The sequence below is a fragment of the Ostrea edulis genome, chromosome 6 (genome assembly GCF_947568905.1).
Source record: "Ostrea edulis chromosome 6, xbOstEdul1.1, whole genome shotgun sequence".
NCBI classification, from domain to species: domain Eukaryota; kingdom Metazoa; phylum Mollusca; class Bivalvia; order Ostreida; family Ostreidae; genus Ostrea; species Ostrea edulis.
In genome coordinates, this window is record NC_079169.1 from 92,163,619 (window position 1) to 92,186,309 (window position 22,691).

Genomic DNA, 22,691 nt, shown 5'->3' on the forward strand with positions numbered 1-22,691 from the left:
AAGTCTTCCTTGCTTGATAAAAAGTCCATGTCATGTTTACAAATGGCCCACGTTTGTCTTGGAGAACTCACGCTAGCACATCATTCTGTAGGATTCAGGTAACTTGTACTAATAGGGTGGGACACGAAAAAAAGTCACGTGATCACTGACCAAATTCGATTTTTCCATGGTGTGTTTTTAGTTCCCTACCGATGAATCTGAAGGGGACTCTGGGTTTCGTCCTCGTCGGTCCGTCACTCTGTTTCACTTGGTTTCCGCCACTTTGATTTAAGAAACTGAACTCACTATTGTATGTTTACAGATCAAGTTTAAGTTTCTTAATTTGAATGGTTTTTTACGAGATATACGGGACTTTGTGCTGAATATAGTTTCCCGTACTTTTTCACTATGCTTTTAATTAGGATGTTGACATTTGGTATGTGGTTTACTGCGGACTGGTACACGTATGTTTACATTTCGTCACAGTTGAATGATTTTACGAGATATGGAATGTGCCGAATATACATCCACCACATTTTTCAAACATGCTTTGTTTAAGGAAGCTGAAATTTTATTTGTAGTTTACTGCTGTATGTTTATAAGATCAAGGTAGTGTTTCGTCACAGTGAGTGATTTTTACAAGGGTTATGGGACTTTGTATCGAATATAGTTTTTAAAGACTTTTTTTCATTTATGTCTTAACTTAGGAGTCTGAAATTTGATATGTGGTTAACTAATGAGTAGATACGGAACATATTTCACTTTTGTTAAGGTTGTCCTATTTTAACAGAAATTGTAAGACCTAGTTTCATGGTTGAAGAACTTCTGAAGTCAATTTTTTTCCGGACTGTTTTTCACTATTATTTGATTTAGGAAGGTTCGTATGTCATTTACTAGTACATGTATATATGGTTACAGATCAAGTTTAGGTTTCGGCACAATATTGATTTGTATTGATTTTCACGAGATGCTTGAGAAGTTGCACGGAATGAAATTTTCCGGACTTTTCTCTGCAGTGCCTTTGGTTAGGAATCGGAATTCTTTAAAAGTAGTTATTGAATGAGTAGATACACATACTTTACTTTCAATTTCGTTACAGTTGAACAATTATTAAACACGTTTGTAAAGCACAGTCTCATGGTTGACCGAATTAATTACTACAGTGTTGTATTCTGTCTAGTTCTCTGTATTTTTTGTTGCGTGAAATTTATATAATTTAAGGTATGCCAATTTGTAATTGAGTCGGTCTGATTTGCCACATCTATTTACAAGAGATCGAAATTATAATTAATATTTCCTGGTATTAAAAAAATAACATCTGTCCACTCCTCCAAATATAAATGCTCTGCATGTAATAACGTCCCTCAGATATATAGGGGGCTCCGGTAGGGGACAGGTAGTGCTGGTCTCAGAATTTTTTGAGTCAGAATGAATGGACACTATTTTAGAATTATGATACCCCCCCCCCAGTTTAAATTTAGAAATAAAAAAAATCCAAAGTGCATTTCCACAAGCCGTGGCTGTGGTTGGCTTGCCTATATACATGTCAGCGTACAGTCTATTTCAAGCAACAAGTCAGAACACAGTAAATTATTGTATTGTTTTGTATTTACAACCAGTCTAATGAACAGTCAATCCGCTAACTTTTTTGTAGCTATCTGAAATCGGATCATCTGATCCATTGACGTAAATCGATACGATCTAAGTGAGCGGATCAAAGGATATAAATTTGATTAGAGTGTATTCATAAATACCTAGTGAATTAATTGCAACTCACGTATCTGTAACGGATGAAGTAGCATTAATTCTAATGATTTTGGCTTTAGTGTGAGAGGAATGAAAATCACGTGATTAGCCTGAATAATCAGGAATTGTACATTAGACTCAGTCTTTGGTTTCATTGTCATTCCACTGAACTCGGGGAACCTTCTCATATACATGATAGTGGTCAGCAAACAAACACGTTAACAGCTCAATCTCTCACCAGAGGGCGCGCTACCCAAGCTTCACTTTCTGAATTGTCGTAAAACTGAGACCTTCAGCTTCATTTTCATAGAAGAAATATACAATGAAAAGTTAAAGTAAGATTGAAAGTGATCTTGTTTTTGGGGGGTTTCTAGTCCTAGGGTAAGAATAAATGTTCCATGTCTCACAGTCTTGTACGGGGTTAATACAGGTGCTGCATATCTCACATCTCACGGTTTTGTCTCGGGTTTATGGCCCCTTTAGTCATTGTGAACGTTCCATATCTCACATCTCACGGTTTTGTCTCGGGTTTATGGCCCCTTTAGTCATTGTGAACGTTCCATATCTCACATCTCACGATTTTGTCTCGGGTTTTTGGCCCCTTTAGTCATTGTGAACGTTCCATATCTCACATCTCACGGTTTTGTCTCGGGTTTTTGGCCCCTTTAGTCATTGTGAACGTTCCATGTCTCACATCTCACGGTTTTGTCTCGGGTTTATGGCCCCTTTAGTCATTGTGAACGTTCCATATCTCACATCTCACGGTTTTGTCTCGGGTTTTTGGCCCCTTTAGTCATTGTGAACGTTCCATATCTCACATCTCACGGTTTTGTCTCGGGTTTTTGGCCCCTTTAGTCATTGTGAACGTTCCATGTCTCACATCTCACGGTTTTGTCTCGGGTTTATGGCCCCTTTAGTCATTGTGAACGTTCCATATCTCACATCTCACGGTTTTGTCTCGGGTTTTTGGCCCCTTTAGTCATTGTGAACGTTCCATATCTCACATCTCACGGTTTTGTCTCGGGTTTATGGCCCTGTAGTCATTGTGAATGTTCCATATTTCACATTCTCACGGTTTTGTCTGGGGATTTTGGACTCCAGAGTCAATACAAATCTTCCATGTCTCACATTTTTGTCTCGGGGAGGGGGGGGGGGGGTTCCTGAATCAATACAAATCTCCCATACCTCACGGTTTTGTTTCGGGTTTTTGGCCCCGTTGAACAGAATAATGTTGGAGTTTTTTTCTTGGAAATTTCAATAAACTTGCATTTGCATTAAGAAATTAATGCAAAATTTTGAACGACTGATTCCACTGTCGGATTAGGCGCTATTTCATTTGGCTCGCAGTGTGAACTTTTACAATTCTTATAACCTGCAAAGCCTGTAATGTTGTAATACAGTCAGGTTTTAGTTATAATAATAATTTTTATTCAATATCAAAAAGTCTACATGAACAGGAAGTTATAATGATTTCTCACTTACCTTTAGAAATATTTCTGAATAGCAAGGATCAAAATTGGCATTTTTTCAGAACATGGAAAATGAATACAATTATATTAATTGAAACATTATTTTAAAAAATTTCATCCGCGGTCTACCAGTTTTATTTCCGCGCCACACACTGCCTAAGTCTTTTCCCCTTCCGACAACATCAGTCATAGTCAGCTGAGAATTGTATTTTCTTTGGAATTGTTCATCTTGACCTGCGACTTGAAAGAGGTATGCTTAGTTTTGAATACTTTATATTTGAAATACTAGAAGATTCTTCTTGAAAAAAATCCATTTTTGACAAATACATGCTTCCATGTTGAACGGTGAAGAAACATTATCAATGATAAACGTCTAAATATTAGTTTGTATTTACAGTTCCAGTGGTTTTGCCTTTGATTTCTCTACCAATTGTAATAATAGCCCTTTCCTCATGAATGTGTTGCTGTTGTCGATAACGCGCGTATTAATACAGATACATATAATGTAGTATGTCAATTTTAACGACTGGGATTTCCGACAGACATGAAAGGAGAATGTAAATATAAGAAATAAATTTCAATTTTGAAAATATATGAGGGTATGAACAGCAACGCATGAAGCGCTTCAAGAAATATGCCGGCCTGAAGCCACAGTTCATGTCTTCATGTATTTTCAAAATTGAATTTTTTTCTTAACTGTTTTCTAGAAAAGTTCTCCATATGACTTTGCAATACGCAATTTTCGAGTTGGCCAATAGTTCTTTTCCTTTGTGGAACTCTTACGCACAGTGAGACACAAAACATACTATCGTCCACACGCGATGGGTACAAATACTTATCGCTGCCTTCGTATATTGCCTAAAGGCTAGTTATCAGACACCATGCAACCACCCTAACTGCAGGGACACACAATATTAGTAAGTTTATTAGTATTTAATGGTACAATAGCTCAAACAAAAACCGATAATCACCATTTTTCTTTGATTAAAATATCACTCTTGCAGAAGAGGAAATAAAAAATAATAAATAATTTCATATTTAATTTAATGGCCTAATTCAATCAAATGTCATTCTCGATATGGTCAGTTTAATATATACGACCGGCTGATTACTTTTATCCGTATTTACATTGCTAGTCTATACTATATGTATACATCTTGTACCCACCCAAGCGTTCAACAAAACACTTAACGTACCTCCTTCACAGAAGAGCTGATATCTCGGAAGTTGCGTATTGTCCTAAATACTAGACCATATATTCCATTCCTCTTAAAATTTTCAAGCACATTTACTATCATTTCTGACAGGTATCTTTCAAGATGGCTTTTGCAATTGCCTTCTTGTATGTGGTGTGGCTATCAGTTTTGAACAGCTCTGCGTCGAAAGAATGTTCGTCAGCAAGGTGTAAATGCATTGATCTTGGCGATGGAACATGGGCTGCAAACTGCACCAGACGAAACATAAAACAAATACCTTTATTTGCCAAAAATATCTCAAAGATAAACCTCAGCCATAACTTAATCAGTGGGATTGGTACGGATACTGAGTGGCCACAGATGCTTAAGGAACTGTACATGAGGGAAAATCAAATCAAATCAATCGCCAGTAGCGCTTTCCGGGCACTCGTTCACCTCGAGGTTTTGAATTTGGCCGGAAATAAATTGTGGTACATATATTCACCGGAGTTGTCCTATCTTCAAAGTTTGACAAACTTAAGGATCTTGGACCTCTCAAACAATGTGGACTATAGGCGTGATACATCGTATCCCGTGCACGGATTTCGATTCTTGAGAAAATTGGAATCATTAAAGATTGACGGTCTTCGGCGCGGAAATTTTAAAGACGGAGACTGGAACTTGACTACTTTGACAAATCTCACCGTTTCCGGTATTACAGGAAAATGTTACTTCGAGAAACTTCAAGGAGGATTCTTCGGGGGATTACCGTCCCTAATACTGCTAGAAATAACGGGGTGTCCGATAAAGACGATACACAAAGATGTCTTCAGTCCCCTGCATTCTTTACACACCCTGGATTTATCACACAACCAACTTCTGACGTTTGCTGTGCTAACGAACCTGTCCTTCGATCTGCAATTTACAAATATCCGGGTCCTGAAGGTTAAGAAACTGTACTGTAGACATGGTCTTGGAACATATTTATCTAACAATCAAGTAGTTCACTTTAAAAACACATCCATCACAGACCTAGACTTATCAGGCAATCATATTGAAATGATGCATCCGGAAGTCCCAAAATATTTCCCACCTAACATGACTCGCTTAAATATCGCAGAAAATCGTTTCACGTGGGGAATGTACATGCTCGCATATCAATTTCTTACCAAACTTAAGGTTATAGACATCAGCAAACAATTTTCTAATCACTTTCAGAATATTCCGTCGTTTTATTGTCAAAATTCAATAGACTGTGCTAGTACCGACTCCGAGATGCATGCGCCTTTGAATACGCTTGATTGGAATGCAAGTACTATGGTTAAATCAACTTCTCCACAATCAGATTTGGACTTGTCGAAAAAACAAGTGACTTTTTATGTGCCAAAAAGTCTTGAAAAATTATTTTTTCATGACAGTAACTTTGCATTTACCATACCGGAGGTCCACCTCGGTAATAACTTTTGCAGACAGTATCATGTACAAAACAATTTCTTTAGTACTTTAAATGGACCCATGTATGGCATGGGTTACACGGAGTACGTAGACATTTCGGGAAATCTCGTACACTACATTTCTCCCCAGTTCTTCAACTCGTTTCCGAATATGACGTATTTGAACTTATCAAATAATATATTGGGAAATATTTTGAATGACACAGTTAAAGAAGATCACTTTAAAGCACTTCAGAAGCTAAAAGAAATTAAGCTTTCTAACAACACAATTTCTTCAATACCTCCAAAACTCTTATCGGGTGCTGTATCTTTAGAGACTCTAGACTTAAGCAATAACCTAATAACGAATTTTACTTGTACATTAAGCGAGAACACTCCTTTAAAGCACCTCGATTTATCGGCGAATCGCCTGAATGTAATTTCTAGTCAAACAATACATCGTTTGGAAAGTTTTCATGAACGTAAAAACCTGACTATTAATCCCTCAGGAAATTTCTTTGATTGCACATGTGAAACAATTTTCTTTTTGCAATGGGTACGAGATTCAAAAATTCATTTTCTGGAGAAAAACAAGTATACATGCAGAAATTCCCATTTAAGAAGACGAACGTTTAGCGAACTGAATGATATTATACGAGAACTCGAGCAAAATTGTACCTCAAATCTTCCCAGAACAATCGGTATAACGGTTTCTGTTATGGTTGTATTAACAATTGGAATTATGGGTACTTTATATAAGTTCCGTTGGACCATTCGATATTTCTTCTATCGCACAAAATTGGAAATTCAAGAAATCGTCAAACCGTCGACACGAAAAATGAACCGAGAATACAGATATTCAGCCTTCGTTTTGTACTCTGAGAACGATTCGATTTTCGTTGAAAACGATTTGGTACATCAGCTGGAATTACAGGAAGGACTGCAGCTTTGTTTGTCGAATCGAGACTTTTCCCCAGGTTTAAGAAAGTTCGCTAACGTCACCCATGCCATCCACAACAGTAGAAAAATTATCTGTGTAGTCACCACCGACTTTCTTGATGACCGATGGTGTATACATCAATTGCAAATGGCGCTGGAGGATAAAGTTCATCGGGAAGACGAGGAGGACTGCATTATCTGCATCCTCTTCAGAGACCCTTCACTGGGAGATCTGGGCGGAAGTCAACAATCCCTGCTGATAATGCCCCTCATTCAAAACAGGTCGCATGCGCTCTATTCACAGAACCCGGAAGGGCATGCACCGTTTTGGAGGAGGCTCATCGCCGCTCTACGAGAGTAACAAGAAGTGTTTTCGTTTGAATGTATTTTATTGTAGGACAATTAGAAAGGCATTGGATTCAAGTTCTTAAACACTTAGACCACCCTTCCCAACATATATGGAATGACAAATACATTTATCAAAATAAGAATGGTGTGACCGGTCGACAGGGGATGCTTACTCCTCCTAGACACCTGCTCCCACCTGTGATATGTCCATTTGTCTCTGTTTGTCCTACTTTAAATTTTGTATTCTTTGTAGAAGTTACGAGATTTATTACTGTTCGTTATCTTCACCTTTTTATGGTACTTGGACACGATTTTGGTACAGAAATCGTTTTTGATATCTAATTAATATAGTATTTGATTCGTGTAAAACAAAGCAACATACCTGAATTTCAAAAACTGACGCAAACATGTATTTGAGATATCTAAACTTTTCATTTTCAAAGCAAGGCACGAGCTCTGTTTATGTGACTCGGCTATCAGTTGACGGCTTCGGTGAAAGAAAACTTTTACAACGAATAAATTCTTCTTTTTTCCCCTCTTATTTGTGCTTGCTCTCAAAATTGATTTATCACTAACGTTTGCCGAAATATTGAGTGTTTTTTACATACTGTTTAGAAATCTTGGCGTTCTTCCCTCTGCATGTGATTTTCTAGCTATGACATTTGCTTTTAGTAAGATGTTTGCTGTTGTTTTATGGATTGTAGTAAGAATTTTGGACCAAAGTCACAATTCTTGTAGATCCTGAATAAACTGCTTTCTTTATAGTTTTGAAAAACTAGAAGTTGTCTTGTAAAGAATTGTCATCTGTAAATAATCTATAAAGACATTACATTTAATCTATGTATATGAAGAATATCAATGGTCCTGGATATAATACAGACACTTGCGGGACACCAGCAAAATCATAAAGTTTAAGACTGAAAGAGCGTCGCTCTAGGATAACATTTGTATTATGTTGTGTAGATAATGTTTTAATCAACTATGTAGACTGTAGCCGATTCCACATGTTTATATATTTAATTAGCTTTTCTTAGTCAGAATCTTAATTTATATCCATAAATGCACCATGTAAATTGAGACTGGTTTTGAAAATATAAGTATATGTACCTTTATGATTTCATCTTCTATTATTTCCAAACCAAATCACAGTTAATTCGAAATAGGATTTTAAAAATAGTGTTTGTGTTTTCTATGACTGTTCTAATGCATTTATCGTTTGATGGTCAGAAAGAATTTCATCGATAAGGAGCGAACAAGAAACAATTATGAAATATTCTAGAATAACAACATTTAGATTATCTGCTATGTGTAGTGGATTGAAATGTTCTAAATATGGACGTGTTAAATTGTTTGTCACGATTTTTTTTTTTTTATTTATTTACTTTCCCACTGGTTCCTTACCCATAGAAAAATACACAATGTTTCACCAAACAAATTTTCAAATGTATTGCCATGCTCATAGAACACTTTAATTGAAACAGGACGTACTTTGAAAATCATTACTTCCTGATTACGAATTCGAAACTGGGTGGAACCGCTGTGATCTAACACGTACGTGATATATGCCGTATATGTAACAATGATAAAAGTTCCAGACTGACGCCCTTCTCCAATACGAAGACCGCACTATTGTGAATATCTATGTCCGGGTTGGAAATGTTTTCTCTTCTCACCGTTGCGACTCGAAATTCAATCAATAATATGCATTTTAAAAAAAACCCATTCATTTCTTCTACAAATACTGCGAATAAAAAGAGGAAAATACACATTTGATCTTCACATTAAATACGACTTAATTAAACCAATATCACTGGGGTTTTTCTAAAATAAACAACCATACGCATATAAGTACTACAAGTAATTCAATTTCATTTAGAGTCAGCGAAAGTTGGTACCCTATTTGCTTTTAAAAAAGGGGGGGGGGGTGAAATCCACAAAATGAAAAAAAAAATTAATATTTTGTTTTAAATGTTCAACCCAAGGGACATGCTTGTAATCTCCGTAACTCTCTGTAGCTCCGTAACTCTCTGTAGCTCTCTGTAGCTCCGTAACTCTCTGTAGCTCTGTAACTCTCTGTAGCTCCGTAACTCTCTGTAGCTCCGTAACCCTCTGTAGCTCCGTAACCCTCTGTAGCTCCGTAACCCTCTGTAGCTCCGTAACCCTCTGTAGCTCCGTAACTCTCTGTAGCTCCGTAACTCTCTGTAGCTCCGTAACCCTCTGTAGCTCCGTAACTCTCTGTAGCTCCGTAACTCTCTGCAGCTCCGTAACCCTCTGTAGCTCCGTAACTCTCTGTAGCTCCGTAACTCTCTGTAGCTCCGTAACCCTCTGTAGCTCCGTAACTCTCTGTAGCTCCGTAACTCTCTGTAGCTCCGTAACCCTCTGTAGCTCCGTAACTCTCTGTAGCTCTCTGTAGCTCCGTAACTCTCTGTAGCTCCGTAACCCTCTGTAGCTCCGTAACTCTCTGTAGCTCCGTAACCCTCTGTAGCTCCGTAACCCTCTGTAGCTCCGTAACCCTCTGTAGCTCCGTAACTCTCTGCAGCTCCGTAACTCTCTATTTCCTATTTTTGATTGGGAAATTCATAGGGTAATTATTTGTTCTAATGAAATGAAATTTCAAAATCGATTTTCCCCCCTGTTCTGTCACTTTATTTATATATTCTTATATACCTAGCTACACATAATAATTGCATTGTTGTCTAATAATCTTGTTGCATTTCATAACAGTGCATGTGATTAAAAGTAGATCATAGATTAAATAGTTTTATCAGATAACAATCCATGATAATAGTAATAATAATAATGATATCACAGCATGATATCTCTGTAACAATGAAAATGTTCCAGAAATATAGCATTTACTTTCGTTGTTATTGATTGATTGATTGACTGTTGTTTCTTCACTCATATGACGTCTCATTCGTTTTGAGCTAGCTTGCACATTATACACATTATATACATTATCTTCCGTTTACAAATACTACCAATCATACTAAAACAATATGTATAGATAATTCAATGATATTGTCACTGTATGTCACGTTAAATGAAGAGGTAATAATGATTAAAATATCAAAGGATTAAAAGCTTATATTTTGGTCCCCTGTTGCATCAATATTTGATATTCACAATGCGACCGGCACCTCTCTCAGAGCGATTGTAATGTTTACATCTGCGACAAAATGGAATTCAATATAACTAGGCACCTGGTTATTCAGGTGGGAGAATTGAAAACCTCACGAATGACACGGTTCATTTGTTACAAACAAAAGTTCAGAGGTTACTGACAGTTTATGTGTTTGCCATATTTCAAAAAGTTGATATTATAAATGATGCCTCAATAACACAGTCTTTCGAGGGTAATGTAGATTTTCAAAGGTTTAAACAAAAGTGGTATTGACTTTGTCTCGGGCAACACGTGTTTTTTTTATTGGAAATTCGAAATAAAATGTTGCCTACGGCTTCAGGCAACATTTTGGTCCCAAGGTCCAACAAGACGCATGATGCCCGAGGTCTTTGACAATAAATGACATCGGACTCAACCTGTGTAAGGAATCACTTGAAAAGTAACAATATCACTTTTGTCCCACTAGGATAACTGAAAACATTATATGGCATCTTCCTGTTTGGCTTTTATCAAAAGGTAGTTACAAGCACGTAATGCGGAAGAAATTGCACTCGATCATGTGATTTTTCAAGTTTAGTTAAAGTTGAGTTGTGATCGTTTGCGACCATTTCCAGAAGTGTTAATTTTTCTCCCAGGTAAGCAGACTCACCTTATCTTGGTTTATGATGCGTATTTAATTATTGTTATAATGATATTGCCGATTTTGTTTTTATAAATACACGTATACACTGTCATATGAGATATTCTCTGTAATACTTCCGTATCGATAGGACTCATTGACACTTACATGTAGCAATAATTTAAAGCAAACAACTCATCTCCATTGATGAATAATTATTGCAAATAAAAAGTAGATTCCACTCTGTTGCCCGATTTTCTGGTTCCTTGAGACATACCATAATTTAACAAAGGTTGGTCACAGTGAAGTAAATACTATACATCAATATCTCTCCTTCATTTTATGGCAAGGCAGGTGTAACGCATTCATTTATATCACAGAGTTAATATGCAAAAAAAAAATGGTGTAAATGTTGTTTTCTATTTTACAGACTTGTGCGTACATAGAGGATGAATTAAGCGCGCACCCAGACCAAATCCCCGGTCCTATAAGATGGCGTACCTGCGAAATTTTGTAATTTTGCTATTCTTTGTTGGATCTGTGTCTTCCGATCCCTGCTTCTATGAACTAAACTGCACTTGTAGCAACTCAAAGTACGATATACTCGTCCATGCAAACTGTTCGGGTTTACATTTAAACAATTCTCCTTCCTGGTTTCCAGACAATGTGACCAGCATTGATTTATCAAGAAACCAATTACAAACGATTAATATAACCCCAAATTATCCTAGAACTTTAAAACACCTTAATTTATCTTACAATGACATTAATTACCTTTCAAATAAGTCCTTCGACTGGATTCCGTATCTGGAGACCTTAGATTTGTCCTACAATAATTTGAATTTAGGGAAGGAGAGCCTACCAGACGGAGTGTTTCAATATCTGGGGAATCTAAAGTCGTTAAATCTCTCCCACAACAACTTTTCGCACGCAAATCAGTACAATGCAGAAATATTTCAAAATATTCCACTCCTTGAAACGTTAGAAATTGATGGATTGACAGAGGGGAACTTCAAGTTTACGCTGAAGAGAAAAAGATTCGCTTTCACCAAATCCTCGGATGACTTTAATTGTTCTCCAGATCTCAAATCACTATGTTTAAAATTTATGAATGTCTTAGTAGTCTCAGGAAGAAGAAACCCTAGTAAATGTTTGATTGAGGTCTTGACGGCAGACTTCTTCGCCAGCCTCCCTACGCTAAAAAAGTTAGACCTATCTGGTTGTTCAATCAAGTCCATCGAGGAAGGATCTTTTCCCCCAAGCCTTACATATTTGGATTTATCCTACAACGAAAAACTTTCTTTCCATTTGCTTCCAAATATTTCTGCAAATTTGATTAACTTAACGACTTTGATATTGGACAAAATTCACTGCACGTTTGGAATGGGGACCTATATCACAGCAGACATGGTCAAAAATTTTGCGAATACTTCAATCAAAAATCTTTCCCTTAGTATGAATAGATTGGAGTCTGTGGAACCTAATGTTCTTACTAATACTAGTATCGTACGAAAGCTGGAGTATTTAAATCTCTCATATAATAAATTAACATTCGGGTGGTACCTTCTTAATTTAGGGCAGATGAAAAAAATGAAGAAAATAGATTTGAGTGGACAACATACAACTTTCTTTACCGGATCTGGGACAGATTTTAAAGAGTGTGAAAATCATCGCATATGCTCTTATTCCTCACCAGATTTGGGGTACTCAACGCCACATCGGTGGAATTTAACAATTTACATGCCTCCAGAATTAGAGACGGTTATTTTCAATCATGCGTCCCTTCATTCAGCGATAGAAAAAGTAGTGATAAGCTCAAATAACAGTGTGAAAAACATTGACCTCGGCTCGAATTACATTGAGAACCTGACGGGACCAGTCCACGGATTAGATAAGGTTGAGGTGGTGGATTTTTCTCATAATTTCATATCAGTACTTTCACCATATTTCTTTCCAAGCTTTCCCAAGATGACAAAACTTAATCTTGGACAAAACTTGCTTGGAAACTGTTTAAACAATGATAACTCGACTTATTTTCGAAATTTAACGAACCTGAAAGATTTGGATCTTTCAAAGAATGTTATAAGGTCGATTTCTCCCGAGAATTTTGATGGACTTGATGCTTTGGAAGTGTTGAATCTTAGCTATAATTTATTAAGTGACTTTTATCTCAACGAAGGCCAAGTTAGCTCCTTGAAGTTGGTAGATCTGTCCTTTAATGCTTTGTCCTCCATTTCCGACACCACCACAAAGGCGCTGGAATCAATTCAACGAAATCATCAGCTGAAGATCAATCTGACAGGAAATGATCTTCGGTGTACATGCGATGCTCTAGATCTTCTCAAGTGGATGGTTAAGTCGGAAATCACTTTTGTGGATAAACATTTATACAGTTGTAGGACTAAGAACATGACCCAGGAGAGCATGACGGATCTGGACTTAATCGTCAAAACTCTCGTGAAAAAATGTGATGATTACGAAGAAATTATCGGTATCATTTCTGCACTCTACGTCGTGTTTTTGACACTTATCGTGGGTGGAATTCTTTATCGTTACCGTTGGAAACTGCGATACATTTATTACATGTCAAAATGGAATACTGCCACGTCACGTGACACATACAGTAAAATGTATCAGTACGATGCCTTTGTTTCTTACGCTGACGAAGAAAAGGATTTCGTAATGCAGGAAATGACGTCAGAACTGGAAAGGGCATCACAGCTTGTGTTATGTCTTCATGAGAGAGACTTCACACCAGGGAAATCAATTGGTGAAAATATAACCAGATCAATTTGTAGCAGTAAACGCGTCTTATGTATAGTGTCAGAAAGTTTCCTGCGATCTCATTGGTGCATGTATGAACTAGAAATGGCGCTAACAGACAACAGATATTCACGCGATAAACCGTCTGTATTCCTCATTATGTATAGAGGCTTGCCAACAGAGAACTCCAAAATCAGCTTGTCCATTCGCCTCATGTCTTTGGTGAAAATGAATGCTTATATTGAATATCCGAAGGACGACAGAGACAAAGTTGAATTCTGGAACTCTCTCAGAGTGATCTTACAGGAATGATAAGACATGACAGTGATTCTGTGTGTATATTGGTCTGTGTTTTTAACAATACAGTATTGATATTAATGGTATTTATTGTCAAGTTTATATAAGAGATAACTCATATAATGAATACTATTAACTTAGGATATTAGGAATACCGATTTTTTTTTACCCTTTGATAAGGTGAACGGTGTAACCCGTAGTCAGAATCAGTGTGCCAAGAACGGCGCTAACAATTGGTATGAAACATGAATGGAGATATTCTGACGTACAATGGGTAGATTTCTTCTTTAGACGTCTATACGAGTATTTGATCGAAACGTTTTCTTGATGTTCATTGGAATATCAGGCATTTGAGCTGGTACTCGAAAAGGAAGGGTCATTACTACCACCACCACCCCAATCAAATACACAGAGTCTGGAGAGAGTATGATTCAAACGATCCACTCACTGTATCAGCTACTCCTTTTTGCAGCACAGTTATAATCCCTTTCCCTATTTTGTAATAAAACATATTTTCGATAAGTTTACTATTTTTAGCCATGAAAATGCTCTCATAATTATTTTTTTAATGAAAGTACACGATTGAAGAAACCTATTTAATGACAAAAGATCTGTTAATGTTATTTTTTCCTCTCTTAACACATTTCTAAGGGAACAGTTTTAGTGTCAGGTTGTAAATTTAATATAGCTATTTAGTTAACTTTGATCTGCTTTCAGTCTTGGTCATCGAATATCGCAGATCGATCTCAGGATATTGTGGTTCTTTGCAATTTCGGGATAAACGTCGGAGAAATTTGTCGATAGTTAGAGAGTTAATGATTTTACATAGCTTATTTGTAAGTGTTGGGACATAAATTCTAATTATTTGGAAGTTATCTTGACTATCAAATCGAAGCAGCAAAGTTGCAGAAAGCATCGAAACAGGTAAGGAAATGTCCTACAGTTATTCTTTTAGTATTTGTGACATTTTCAAAATTTGTTTTTCAGAAATTCCTATTCGTTAAAATTAATTTACGAACATTTCAAAACAGGTTTGACTTTAAATAAATTTTGATATGAAGATATTCCTTGAGTCCTCTTTCACAAAACATATATGATTGAAATGGGATGACTACGATCAAAATTCCAAAACGCTGTTTTTCGCTCACATCAGTTGAAAGCTCAAGTGAGTTTCTTTTGTCCGGCATTAGTTTGTTCGTTCGTAAACTTTTTAAAAAACATTTTCGACCTCTCCACAACCACAGGGCTAATTTCAGCCAAACTAGCCACAAGCATGCTTGGGTAAAGAGAATTCAAGTTGCTCAAAAGAAGTGGCACGCCCTTTTTGAAGTGGAGATAATCAAGAATTAGTCAAAAGTCTCCTACTCAAGAACCCCTGGGCCAATTTCAATCAAACTTGGCACAAATCATCCTTGGGTAAAGGGGGTGCAAGTTTGTTCAAATGAAGGGTCATACTATTTACAAAGGGAGGATAATAAAGAAAAGACAAAAATAGGAGGATGGAGTCAGTTAAAAATCCTAAGAACCACTGGGCCAGAAAAGTTTAAAGGTTCAAGGTTATTCAAATCATGACCCTCCGGGGGTAGAGTGAGGCTACAATAGGGGATCAAATTTTTCCATGATGATATATAGGATAAGTCTTTAAATTTAAAATCTCAAGAACAACTGGATCATGATTAATCATATCAATATGCAAGCATTTCCAGGTAGTGCAGATTCAAATTTGTTCAAATCAGATTCAAGTTTGTTCAAATTGCGGTCCCTGGGGTAGGGTGAGACTACAACAGGGAATCAAAGTTTTACATAGGAATATATAGGGAGTCTTTAAAAATCTTAGAGCAGGGCCATGAATACCCATAGTATTATGCAATTATCCCCGGGCAGTGCAGTTTGTTGAAGTTGTGGTTCCGGGGAGTAGAATGGGACTACAACAAGGGATTAAAGTTTTAATAGGGAGTATACATGTATAGGGACAAATCTTTCAAAAAAAAAAAACTTCTCGTGAACAACAGGGTCATGATTGATAATATAAATATGCAAACATTTCCAGGTAGTGCAAATTCAAATTCGTTCAAATTATGGTCTCCGGGGGTGGGGGGGGGGGGGGGGAGATGCCACTTAAGGGGTCAAAGTTTTACATGGGAATATATAGGAAAACTCTTGTTCTCATCAAAAGAACCATGAATACTCGTACTAATATGCAAGCATTCCCAGGTACATGTTAAGCAGATTGAAGTTTGTCCAAGCCACGACCATCGGGGGTAGGATGGAGCTATAATAGGGGATGAAAGTTTTATATGGGAATACTTAGGGAAATATCTTTGAAAATCTTCTTCTCAAGAACAGCAGGGCCATGATTTAGTCGTATTTGAAATATGCAGGGATCTTCCGGTAGTGTAAATTCAAGTTTGTACAATTCAATGGCCCCAGAGGTAGGGTGGAGCGATAATAGGAGATCCAAGTTGGATATACATGTATACAGGGAGTTAATGAAAACAAATTCTTTTCAAGACTAGCAGGACCACATTAAATCATATCAAAATTCAAGTGTTCACAAGCCTGAGGATTCAAGTTTTTATTATGCCCCCGGACTAAAGACTAGGGGGTGTTGTCTTTGTCCTGTCTGTCTTACACTTGAACCTAATGTTCGCAACTTCTGAATGGTGAGTAAGATAGCTGTCATATTTCATAAGTGTATTCCTTGTCACAAGACCTTTTGAATTTTGATTGATTAACTTAAGCAATACCCTGAACTGTTTAAGATAGGGACTTCTAGATGTTGTAAACAGATTCTTTATGGAAAAAACTTGCATATCCTACCATGATTTTTTTTTACCTTGTGACCTTGTATCCTGGTTATGTCGTGGAATTATGGGGCTAGGATGGAACTACAATATGGGGTCATTTTTTTTAATGGGAATAGATTACAAAAACCTTTTTAAAAATCACATTAGCCTAGGTTCACGTGAGCGATGTTGCCCATGGGCCTTTTGTTTCATAATTCATTGCAATGAAGATTTCAGACTGAATGAAGAAAGTGAATACATTTCATTTCTTTAAAAGCAAAACTTTATATTTAAGACAATCGTGTAGGTGACCCCTCAAACTGATTTTCTTAATTACATATTCATAGATCTGTCCAGCTATCTGAAAAGTAAACTTCTCTGCTCTCAAAAGTCCTATTAAATAAATTCTTTACAAGTAATGGGAAGTAATAATAAAAAAAAAAATTGCATTAAATGATGCCGTCCATCTTCTGTAATGGGACAATTTGGTTTTTATCATTAAGAGTCAATCAAGGAAAGCGATTTTCATCAGCACGTAACCAAGATTTACGAGTTTTGCGTAGAAATGGTCTTTATGATTTCTATCAGTAGTAGATCTAGAAAAACATTAGTGATTTACAATTTTATTAAATATCTTGACCGACATGTTTATCAAGATTCTCTCATCACACTCCATCTTTTTATAATCCAAGGCTTCAACGATGAGGAAGGAGTTCCGCATACTTCTATTAGGACTTGTCTTTGTTTCCTTCTCAGACGCTAAAAGAAGTGGACAAAAATCGCGATTGAAAAATCAAGCCACATGTCACTTGGAGGTTACATGTGATGGGGGCATGTCTCTACCTCTCCGACTTCCGTTGAGAGGCCCTCGAGGTCCCCCTGGTGCCCCAGGAGCCAAAGGGGACAGGGGAGAGAAGGGAGAGAGGGGTTCACCAGGGGTACCAGACAAGTCAGGTGGGTATGTACGGCATTTGTCAGAAGCTTTAGAAACGTGGGAATTTCATAGTTTAGACTGCGTAAATTATGTGCGAGATGAAGTGAGTTACATATTTCTATAAGTGAAAATACTAGTAAGTAATTATATCGTGTGGTTGTCTGCTCTTAGACATATATCTTAATGTATGATAAGTCTGATTTACCAATTGTGAATTTTTCACAGCTATGCGAAAGAAAGTAAAAAACAAATACTTGGTTGAAGTATATTCAATATGTTCTAACCACCAGATTAACAAAGGCTAAGGACAGAGTAGATGCGAACAGTATTTACAGAATTAGATTTCTTAAAGAATTTAACCTATTATTGATGCTTTTAATTCTTATTTCTAAAATTGAAAAGTAGAAATAATACTGAACCATGTTTTCAAAATTTACTATAATTGTTTGGGTTTTTTTCTTCTTCTGCCAACTTTAGGGGTGGGGGTGGGGAGGGGGGCGTTTTAACGTTGTAGGCGTGAAAAGTAAGAATTTACTTAGCTCGGCCCAATATCATCTGTAAAGATGTTTACCGATTCTGCAAAATTTCACATGAATGATGCCACATTGTGCAATATGAAGTACTTATAGAATAGCATATAGAATGATAAACTACCATTGAATTTTTTTTAAGGAAAACACGATGCTTTAGTTATACATGTACCTGAGAAAGTACATATTCAGTAAGCCGAGGTGAATACTGTATTGATTGATTGAATATTGTTTAACGTCCCTCTCCAGAATATTTCACTCATATGGAGACGTCACCATTGCAGGTGAAGGGTTGCAAAATTTAGGCCTATGCTCGGTGCTTATGGCCATTGAGCAGGGGGGGGGGGGTCGTTATCGTGCCACACCTACTGTGACACGGGACCTCGGTTTTTGCGGTCTCATCCGAAGGACCGCTCCATTTAGTCGCCTCTTACGACAAGCAAGGGATACTGAGGACCTATTCTAACCCGGATCCCCTCGGCTGGTGAATACTGTACTATTCAGGCAGGTCATATTGACCAAGGAAATGTCAAAAGTATTTCATTTTATAAATTCAGTAATTTGAAACGTTGAAATCGGCTTCTTGAACTTACAAAGCGCTACTTGGTCGGCCATATCTGATTAGTGCCGGAGTGCAAGACCAAGGCGAAAGAAATTAGAGGCGAGAGTTCTCATTGGACTACCAAAAAATATAAGGAATCGAATTAAATGGGATTTCCCCATTTATCTTGATCTGATGTTGGAAAACTCAAACGTATAGGTACATGTAGTTAAATATAACGTTCTATTACTCGGATCTTAGTCATCGTTTTATTACTCGGATCTTAGTCATTATAACGTTCTATTACTTGGATCTTAGTCATTATAACGTTCCATTACTAGGATCTTAGTCATTATAACGTTCCATTACTAGGATCTTAGTCATTATAACGTTCTATTACTAGGATCTTAGTCATTATAACGTTCCATTACTCGGGTCTTAGTCATTATAATGTTCTATTACTCGGGTCTTAGTCATTATAACGTTCTATTACTCGGATCTTAGTCATTATAACGTTTTATTACTAGGATCTTAGTCATTATAACGTTCCATTACTAGGATCTTAGTCATTATATCGTTCTATTACTAGGATCTTAGTCATTATAACGTTCCATTACTCGGATCTTAGTCATTATAATGTTCTATTACTCGGGTCTTAGTCATTATAACGTTCTATTACTCGGATCTTAGTCATTATAACGTTTTATTACTAGGATCTTAGTCATTATAACGTTCCATTACTAGGATCTTAGTCATTATATCGTTCTATTACTAGGATCTTAGTCATTATAACGTTCTATTACTCGGATCTTAGTCAATCAGAAAGTTCGGAATTATCAATCACATGATAAAAGTCTTGACATTTTCTCAGTCAGTACGATCCTTTAGGTACCCTAGAAGTACAATATCCACCTCGCCCTCCAGGGTCGGTGAATTCTGTACTAACTCCTTAAAGCGTGGTATTGACCTAAAAAAAATATCAATACATATTACAAAGTAATACTATATATACTGTGTCTACTGAATGATAAAATGATTCGGAATACATACGTCTGTCTCGCTCCTTTCTCTGTCTAGTCACCTTATTCTTTGTCTCGTTATCTTTCTCTGTTTCATCGCCTTACTCTGTATCGTTACTATATGTATATAACGGTACTGCATTAGCTGTGGGTGATATTTACTTCTGAAAAATGAATGTGTTCCCTTTTACAGGTAATGTCATGTCAGGAATGAAAAATCGAGGGGCGAGAATAGCCTTTTTTGCTGGTCTCGACAATAATATAAATGGACTACAGAGCGACGAAGATGCCAGGTTTGGAAATGTCGTTACAAACATTGGTAACTGCTATAACCCCATCACTGGTCGATTTAGGGCACCTGTTGACGGGGTGTACCAGTTTAATATAGCAGTGGCAGCACAGGGAAGGCATAAGGTATAGCGTGCATCTACACACGTCCAACACGTATAAATCAATAATCAGTTAGTTGAAATTCATTTTGTTGTGTTCAAAATGTTGTTAATTTTGAACACTGAAGCTGATATTTACATGTACCAAATTCGGTCACTGTATAAAATTCATTTCACTCTTCAGTATTTAATGTTTTGTAAGTAATATTTCAATATTTTAAAGACATCATCTATTCAATGTATGTTTCAAAACGTTAAACTTATAGGCTGCGGTGGATCTCTTGACGTCACTTCCGGAGTTACCAAAGCAGAATACGACAGTGACACTTCCGGAGTCAGTACAGACACCACAGAGGATCAGCGGAAATTGGATAGAACCTCCCAAGGAACAGATGATAATCAGAGTTTGGGCAGAGAGCTTACCACTATGGTCAACAGCAACCAACACCGCTATCCTGAGTCTGCGCCAAGGGCAACAAGTTTGGCTGCGCATACTCAAAAGAGCATCTTATCTCCATGGTTATATGTATTCTTCTTTCTCGGGAGCAATATTATTTCCAGATGACATGTGAATACAAATAACATCATTCTTAACATCAACACCATTAACTTATATGGAGTTACGTGGATTGCGTGATTTTAGATTCCGTTAAAACTCTCAGAAGACTAGTGTTAACTGTATGCGAGTTCTGAACAAGACCAATAAAACTTTTTTCGATCGGAATCAGGATTGAGTGAGGCGTTAATATGAATACAAATTACTCATGTTTTCATATTCATGTGAAATACAAATTACGTACCGGTAAAAAGACAAGATAGCTAGATTTTTTCCTAGAAATAAAAGTCGACCTTGTACCATTACTTGTCTTTATTTCGGTTTATCACAAGTTAATTTTGTTTCATATACTCTAAAATCGTAGGCCTTCTGAACTATTTCCAAAGAAACACATATGAATTGTAACATGACATCTCTTACTTACATGTAACAAGATTCGCTGGGAAGTGTGGCCCTACTTACCTAATTCCCTTGGTTCAAAAGATATAGCAAAGGTTAAAGTTTCTGGATACCAGTAGTAGGTCAAAGTTTATAGTCACTTGGTCAAACGTCTTGGTAATAAAAGAAAGCCTGAATCCAGTTGCACAAAGGTTTGTTAACTTTAACTAACATTTAATTTCCCATTAACTCTTACATTTACATGTACGTTAACTAGACGTTAACTGTCAGTTAAGGAGGTATGCTACACCAGAAAATTTTGATATGGATGAAAAGTGGAGGATATATACAACAATATTTTGAAATTGAAAACTTTCAAATTTACGTTATTTAGTCAAAAAATGCAATTTTAGTAGAAAGAAAGGTGAAGATAACGAACAGTGATCAATGAAAGGTGAAGATAACGAACAGTGGTCAATCTCATAGCTCTTATAAGAAATGCAAAATAGATAGTTGGGCAAACACGAACCCCTGGACACACCAGGTGTGGGATCAGGTGCCTAGGAGGAGTAAGCATCCCCTGTCGACCGGTCAGATCCGCCGTGAGCCCTATATCCTGATCAGATAAACGGAGTTCACCGTAGTCAAAATCAGTGTGCCAAGAACGGCCTAACAATCGGTATGAAACACGTCAGAAAGCATTTGACCCAATGATAGGTTGTATTGGCAAACTAGATCGTTATAACGACCATAGAATTTGCGAAATACTGACTTCAATCGAGACTGTTGAAATCTCTGTGGCATTAACTTGTTTATCAGTAGCTTGCCTCGATTTAAAAACTGACCATGCACAGAACAAGCTATTGCGTATCGAATCAGTTGAGAGATATAAACACCATATGCAGGTGATAATGGAATATTGCTACAGAAATATGGTAAGTTGACGATGGAGAAGCTGAAATCATTCCGTTTGTCAAACAGTTGAGTTGTCAGTTTGCCATTAATGTCTACTTTCAATAAAATATCTAAGTATGAACAGAAGTGGACGACTCTGTGGTGTCTTTTATTTCGAGCTCACAGGGATATATCGAATCGACACATGGATGAAAGTTATCATTAATAATAGACAAAATGTCGTCGATATATCTAAATGTCGAATTGAAGGCCACAGCAAGAGATTTTTTCTTCTCACGTAGAAGTTTTTGAATAAATTCTGCTTCATATGAATATAGAAACAGGTCAGCTAACAAAGGAGCACAATTCATGCCCATGGGAATTCCAACAGACTGTTGCAAGACCTGATCACCAAAGACCACGAAGATATTGTCAATGAGGAACTCTAACATATTTTTATTTCAACTTCAGAGTACTTGTGCGTGGAATCAGAGTGGTGTTTAACCAAGTAATTTTTTAGATGACTGATCACTAGATATGGATATTTCCGTTTTCCATTTTTGTTGAAGAAGCAAGTGTCTATGATGTCAAAAAGTCAAATCTTTAATTTATCGTGAGGAATGGTCGTGTAAAGTGTCGAAAAGTCATAGGTGTTGATGTTATTGATTTATGAAAAGTCTTGCGATTTCAAGTTTACTAAATGTTCTTTAGAATTTTTTAGAATCCACATTTAATTAACACCACTTCTGGCATATGTAGTAGCACAGTATGT

General features: G+C 36.8%; 2 protein-coding genes across 5 annotated transcripts; both read left to right on the forward strand.

The window, feature by feature from the left end:
- The first annotated feature begins 3,312 nt into the window (after positions 1 to 3,312).
- Positions 3,313 to 20,943, forward strand: LOC125646463 (toll-like receptor 4). 4 transcript variants are annotated; one of them, XM_048872781.2, is made up of 4 exons: positions 3,344 to 3,444; positions 17,371 to 17,632; positions 19,896 to 20,116; positions 20,358 to 20,943. In XM_048872781.2, the coding sequence occupies exons 2-4, from the start codon at positions 17,380 to 17,382 to the stop codon at positions 20,661 to 20,663; spliced, it is 780 nt and encodes a 259-aa protein (XP_048728738.1). In that variant the 5' UTR covers positions 3,344 to 3,444; positions 17,371 to 17,379; the 3' UTR covers positions 20,664 to 20,943. The 4 variants fall into 4 exon arrangements, with proteins under 4 accessions (XP_055998685.1, XP_048728738.1, XP_048728737.1 ...); XM_048872780.2 differs by lacking the exon at positions 3,344 to 3,444 and adding an exon at positions 14,124 to 14,816; XM_056142711.1 differs by lacking the exon at positions 3,344 to 3,444 and having other exon boundaries at positions 16,026 to 17,632.
- Positions 10,732 to 13,973, forward strand: LOC125646460 (toll-like receptor 4). Its single transcript, XM_048872778.2, has 2 exons — positions 10,732 to 10,848; positions 11,263 to 13,973. Exon 2 carries the CDS (start codon positions 11,325 to 11,327, stop codon positions 13,905 to 13,907), a length of 2,583 nt encoding a protein of 860 aa, XP_048728735.2. The 5' UTR covers positions 10,732 to 10,848; positions 11,263 to 11,324; the 3' UTR covers positions 13,908 to 13,973.
- Positions 20,944 to 22,691: the final 1,748 nt, after the last annotated feature.

Bases quoted from the DNA above. Each gene is read 5' to 3' on its own strand.
- LOC125646463 (XM_056142710.1), top strand. From the start codon at position 4,514: ATGGCTTTTGCAATTGCCTTCTTGTATGTGGTGTGGCTATCAGTTTTG.
- LOC125646460 (XM_048872778.2), top strand. From the start codon at position 11,325: ATGGCGTACCTGCGAAATTTTGTAATTTTGCTATTCTTTGTTGGATCT.